The sequence below is a fragment of the Triticum dicoccoides genome, chromosome 6A (assembly GCF_002162155.2).
Source record: "Triticum dicoccoides isolate Atlit2015 ecotype Zavitan chromosome 6A, WEW_v2.0, whole genome shotgun sequence".
In the NCBI taxonomy this organism is placed as follows: Eukaryota; Viridiplantae; Streptophyta; class Magnoliopsida; order Poales; family Poaceae; genus Triticum; species Triticum dicoccoides.
In genome coordinates this window covers 632,462,406-632,468,830 of record NC_041390.1, presented here as the reverse complement: position 1 = coordinate 632,468,830, position 6,425 = coordinate 632,462,406, and the positions used below count along the sequence as shown (strand labels likewise).

At 44.6% G+C, this 6,425-nt stretch overlaps 1 protein-coding gene across 1 annotated transcript; it reads right to left on the bottom strand.

Annotated features, from left to right (window-relative positions):
• Positions 1-3,638: 3,638 nt before the first annotated feature.
• LOC119318731 (monosaccharide-sensing protein 2-like) lies at positions 3,639-6,046 on the bottom strand. Its single transcript, XM_037593322.1, has one exon. It carries the CDS (start codon positions 5,935-5,937, stop codon positions 3,742-3,744), a length of 2,196 nt encoding a protein of 731 aa, XP_037449219.1. The 5' UTR covers positions 5,938-6,046; the 3' UTR covers positions 3,639-3,741.
• Positions 6,047-6,425: the final 379 nt, after the last annotated feature.

Sequence of the window (6,425 nt, the reverse complement as noted above, 5' to 3'; positions counted from 1 at the left end):
CTAAATAATTTTAGGATTTTTTGTAGTAATTTCTTTGCTTATGAAAGGAAACATAAATTCATTTGGTAAGTCAATAAAAGGTAAAATGATTTTCCAAGAATGATTCTTAGGAAAAAGGATGGAAGATTGGACTAAGCATTCCGCCTAGAATTAAGAGGAATTTTAAAGTAGTACTCCCTCCGTTTCTTTTTACTCTGCGTATAAAATTTGGTCAAAGTCAAAAGACACGATGTTTGCCCAAATTTATATGAAAAAATATGAACATCTACAATATTAAAACTATATAGTATGAAAATACATTTCATGGTGCATCTGATAATATTTATTTCTTATTGTGAATGAGGATATTTTTTAATATAAAGTTAGTCAAACTTTACAAAGCTTGACTTTGACCAAACCTTATATGCAGAGTAAAAAGAAACGTAAAGCGAAGAAAGAACGGAAAATCAACACCAACATATGTGAGGTTTTTTTTAAAGGAAATGAGGTTTTTCTTTCAGTTGTGAACTAGTAGTAAAGCTCATAAAGCCAACTCGACAACTATAAACAACAACGGATGCTGGAGGCGCCTCCGACATTTAATAAACGGTTTTGCTAGAACTCATCTACTGAGTTCTATTTATGTCTCATTCACCTTTATGGCCATTGAATATGATGCTATAACATACATGTGTGCTGACATGGCTTGGCACTCCTTTGTATCTATTTTTGTTTTCCAGATGAATGAACCAAATTATGTCTCATTAGATAAGTTCTAGTCACTCCTTTGAATAAGTTGCTTGCAATATCCACTCTAACGAACATAGAAGGAAGACAAAGACAACTTGCAGTTGAGAAAACTTTAAGTTATCTTGAAAACTTTAAAAATCATGCGCACGATATTTGTATCTTACAAAGTCACATGATTCAAATCCAAGCACAAACTACATTTCGAGGAGAAGAAGAAAGGAAGAAACAAAAACAAAGTGTGTGATAGTGTCAACGGGCTTATGCCACTATTTAATTTGAACTACTGTAGTTAGTAATCTATACCTACTAATAAAGCATGGTGCGTTTCACCAATTATTTCATCCATTCACCGCCTATTTTTTTTTCTATACGAGGTGGTACTAAATTCTTATGCGTTTGTCTGCTAGAAAACGAATTTTCATACGTGGGCCGCACACTGTGGCCCAGCGAAGCCAGCCCACTTATTATTCTACCCCTGCAGCTGGTAAATTCTATTTTCCGCACAGGACGACATATAGTAGGTGTTTCGCACATGAGAACCAATAAGGGGCTGGCCCTTTTTTCCTAATTTCCGTGTTTTACTTCTATTTTTATTCTCCCTTCCTTATCTCTTTTTCCATTACAATTTTTTTAGAAATTATTTAGCAAATTTAAAATACTCAAAAATATGTTCAGAATCTTAAAAATAAATTTTGGAAATTTTTTCATAATTCCAAAAGTTTCTTTCTATTTTGGAAAAATATATCTGGAACTTGCAAAAAGAATCACATTATTTTGAAAAAATATATTATTTCTCAAAATTCTTTGATATTTCTGAAATAAAATGGAATTTCAAAAAAATTTCCAAATTCGAAAAATATTCCTGTTTTTGAGAGTTTTTCACAGGGAAAAATAATATTCATATATAAAAGATACACATTTTTCCAAAATCTCATGAATTTCAACACATGTTTCTGTTTAATAAAAATATTCACAAATTCAAATAGTGTTCATGTTTTTTGGTCATCGTTTCCCACAACACAACAAATAATGGGCTCGCCGTTTTTCTTTGTTTTAGTTCTATTTTTATTCTCCTTTCCCTATCTATTTTCCCTTCCGAGTTTATTTTTCTGTCATAATTTACTTCGGAAATTAAAATATCATAAAAACATTCAGAATTAAAAAAATTGCAAAATTTTCAGAATTCCAAAAATTCCTTGCAATTTTGAAAAATATTCGGAACTTACAAAAAGTTTCCCATTTTTTCAAAAAAATTATTGTTTTTCAAAATTGTTTGATAAGTGTAAAAAGAAAATGGCATTTCAAAAAATGCTCCAAATTCGAAAAATTCTTGTTTAAGGGAAACTTTTATGATTAAAAATAAAAAATTTCTAACAATCTTATGAATTTTTAACACATGTTCCTCTTTTTAAAAAATGTTCACAAATTCAAATAATGTTAATGTTTTTATAAAAAAAGTTGGTGTTTTCAGATTTTTTTTTGAATTTTAAAAGATATTCCCTTTCATATTTTGTGTGCGTTTTCCCAAAAATGTACATAATTTTCTAAGAAACTGTATAGGATTTAAAAAATTGTTCATGTTTATTCAGAAAATTCATATCTTAAAATCCCCAAAGATAGACTGAATAACACATGGGCCTTCTCTGGCGTACGATGACGTAACAAAACACTTAAATACCCTCGGTCAATGAATGAAAAAATTGCGGATTGATTTCTTCACACGCGGTGAAATCGAGAAACCTAATATTCCTCTTTTGTGTGCACACAGTTTTTTGCTTGCACATATAATTCTCTTTGACTTTAAATGCATACAAATTTTAATTGAATGAAATTAAAGGTATGCTCAGGTTTCCAACCAGAGCAACCTCAAGTTCCCTGCTCGTGAAGTTAGCCAGCCAACCCGTTCACCGTTCATGTACATTAAGGAAACACAGGCTATATTTTTGCCAAAAAAAAGGAAACACAAGCTATATATCCTCAGTTGAATAAGAAAAAAGAAGAAAATATAGTAAAAAAGATGCAGCCGCAGAGACTCGAACCCTGAGCGTACCGTTAGCTTTTTAAAAAAATTCAAAATGTTGGTTTTTTCCAAAATTTTATTTAAAAATGGAATTATATTTTTAAATAATATACATATAAATAAAATAAATAACATTAAATAAATGCTCATGTAGTTTCATAATTAATTTTTATTACAAACTGCAAAAAATGTAAATAAAATAGTAACATATTAAAAATAGGCCACACTAACTGACAAACTGTTGTCAGTTTTGGCCCATGAGTTCGTTCTGTTATAGACGTAAATTGTAGCATTGTCTATAAAAACGTAAAGAGTAACAAACCTTTGCAAATTTGTGTTGTTTAATTAAAGAATATTCACCTAAAAATATTAAAGAATATAAGATTGTGTATCCTCTTCAGACAACGAGCATGATTTTTGTTAGGTGGTTCACAGCGGACACGTTAATTGGAGGTCACTAGTTTGAAACCTAAGCGCACCTTTTTTCTGTTCAATTATTATTTTTGCTGCTGACAGCTGGGACCTGCCTCTCAGGGTCTTTTTGGTGAAAAAAATATAAAAGACAAGGGGGTTTCTAGACAAAAGGAAAAAACATACGCCTTGTCTTCATCGTTTGGTCATGGACAACGGGTCCTACGCCATGCTGGCAGGCCTCGTTAGCGTTGCGGACGTATACAAACATGATTAGCACCGTATTTGCATGTCTTCGCCAAGTTTTTGCACCACTTCAATGTATGCCACAAGTTCTAGCACTAAAGTTTTTGCACTGTAGTTAGAGTCAATAATATGATTTGTAGTTTTTCTTTGGTCCAATTTGGAATCAAATTTTGTTGAGATTTTGGTTTTACATCGCATCTATATATGTACCCCATTGTGCTCACGTTGTCCATGGTTTTGTTCATCCAAAATTTGAAATGACGCTCACACAAAATACATTTGGCACACAAACAACAATTCAAGCAAAATATCATTATCCTTCCGCGCGGCGAGATTCATTCGTCGTGGTCGAGCTTTGGCATGCCCTTGGAGGCGACGTTGAAGAACTCGGCGATGACCTCGAGCGGCAGGCCCTTGGTCTCGGGCACCCGAAGTGCGACGAAGACGAGCGCGACACAGCACACGGCGGCGTAGATGGAGAAGACCCCGGTGAGCCCCAAGTAGTCGAGCATCACCGGCATGCTGTAGGTGACAGCGATGTTGCTGAGCCAGAAGGCGAGGGAGCAGATGGCGATGCACATTCCGCGCACCCTCGTCGGGAATATCTCGGAGCACAAGATGCCGGGGATGGGCCCGAACCCCATGACGAACGTGCAGATGTAGACGATGATGCTCGTGGTCGACACGGCGGCGTGCATGGTGGTCGCCAAGGGGAGCACGTCCGCCGTCACCAGGGACACCAGGGAGACGATCAGCACCGGAATCGTCCAGAGAAGGAGGCTCCGGCGTCCGGCCACGTCCATGAGCCGCATGGCAACGGCAATGGCGGGGAGCATGAGGAGCGTGGTCAGGCCGGAGATGAGGATGGCGGCTGAGTCGGAGCTCAGGCCAAGGCTGGCGAGGAGGACGCTGACGCCGGCCTGGTCGAGAATCTGCGGTGTGTAGTAGAGGATGCCGCTGACGCCGGAGAATTGTTGCAGGATCTGGATTGTCACGCCGCACACCAGCGCGTGCCGGACCCCCGGCTCCAGCAGATCCCGCCACCGCGGCTTCTCCACCACCGAAGACGACGCCGGGTGCACCATCGCTGGGCCCATCGGGGTGATCGGATCGTCCGGCTGCAGGGGGTCGTTGGTGGTGCTGTAGAGCGCCGACTGGTTGACCAGCGCCGCCGCATGCACGTGTTGGCCGTCGCCGCCCGGCTCCTCGTGCAGGTACATCCTCTGGACGGCGCTCTGCGGCGTGCCGTCCGCCGCGACACCCTCCGTCCACTTCCACGCGAGCTGCCACCCGCCGCCGATGCCCATGGTGCTCGTCGTCTGGCCCATGCCGATCCCGCTACCGGTGATGCTGCTCTGCGCCCGCATATCCAGCAGCGGCGCGCGGAGGCCCTCGTCATCTATGTTGTCTTCGCGGGAGCCGGCAGCAATCTTGTCGTCATCATCGCTGGGCGCGGCGTTCTCCTCGTCCCAGTCCATGCCGCCGTGGGCACTGAGCATGCTGCCGAAGTTAGTGAAGAGCGTGTTGCCGTTGCCGTCGACGGCGGCAGGCTTCATGTCATGGAGGCTGCCGAGGAGCGCGACTACGGGGTCCTGCAGGTGGTCAAGCATGCTGCCCATTCGCGACAGCCCGGCGATGCTGCCAAGCAAGCTGCCCTGCCGCGACATGCCCATGGAGAGCATGCTACCCTGGCCGCCCAGCGGCACCGGCTGCGCCACCCATGACATCCCGCGCTCCGGACCGTACAACCTGACGGCGGCACCAGCTTGATCACCGTCGTCTTCTTCAGGCGCTGGGCCGACAATGTACTCCTCGATGGTGGTGTCGCCGCCGGCGCCGAGGCCCTCGGCAAGGAGCGCCATCTCACCGTCGACGTCCTCGCGGCCCCTGAGCATCCGCAGCACGGTCCGGGCCTCCTTCATCCTTCCCTTGCTCACCAGCCAGCGCGGCGACTCCGGCAGGAAAAGCATGGCGACGGCGACATACACCAGCGATGGCAAGACGAGCACGCCCATCATGACCCGCCAGTTGGGGCTGGGCGCCAGTGTCATGGCGAACACCATGCAGTAGGCGAGGAACATACCAGTCGATCCAGTGAGCTGCGGGAGCGTGCTGAGGAGCCCCCTAACCTCGGGCGGCGCGGTCTCCGAGATGTAGACGGGGATGAGCGTGACGGCGAGGCCGACTGCGAAGCCATCGACAAGGCGGGCGAGGAGGAGCACACCGACCGTGGGTGACCAGAGCATGAGCATCCCCGCGAGCGTGTGGAGGAGGGAGGAGGCGACGAGCATGGGGCGGCGGCCGACGCGGTCCGAGAGCGAGCCGGAGAAGGTGGTGATGAGCGTGGCGCCGATGAGGGAGGTGGCGACGACGAGCCCCTGGAGCGCGGGCTGGCCGTGCAGGCCGAAGTCGCGCTTGATGTAGAGCAGCGAGCCGGCGATGGTGGCGTTGTCCCACCCCTGCAGCATGTTGCCCAGCGCCGCCGCGAGGGCCACCAGCGCCGCCCCCCTCATCTTGCCGGCTTGCTCCATCGTCCGGCAATGCTGCGATCCAAGAAGAACGGCTGCTCGATCGGAGACAGGATCGATGGATGCAGAGCGCGATGTGCTATCAGCTATATAATAACTTGGAAGTCGTGTGGTGAGAAGAGATGGGAGGTAGGTGGAGGAGTAAGGAGGGAGGCAGGAAGTCGTCGTCGCCATGTTGTCTTGGATCATCACGGCCGTGCGAACAAGGTGTCACCGACTACTTTCTTCACTTGGCTGGTCTCATCTGTCACCAGCCTAGCCTAGCTAGCTACTCCTACTAGTACAATTAAGCATAAGTGCACATCTTGGATTTTTTTTTGGACAAATGATAATATGTCAAATTTTTCGCTATAAATTTCATCTTTTCTTAATGTGTTGATGTACACTTATCACCTTTTTTTGCATGTAGGAGAAAGCGAGCATGGGACATTCGAAACGCGGCTCCCCGCAGATGGAAACATAAAATATTTTTGTTTAATGTTACAAAAATC

Excerpts from the sequence above, each read along its gene's own strand:
- LOC119318731 (XM_037593322.1), bottom strand. The coding sequence starts at position 5,937 with ATGGAGCAAGCCGGCAAGATGAGGGGGGCGGCGCTGGTGGCCCTCGCG.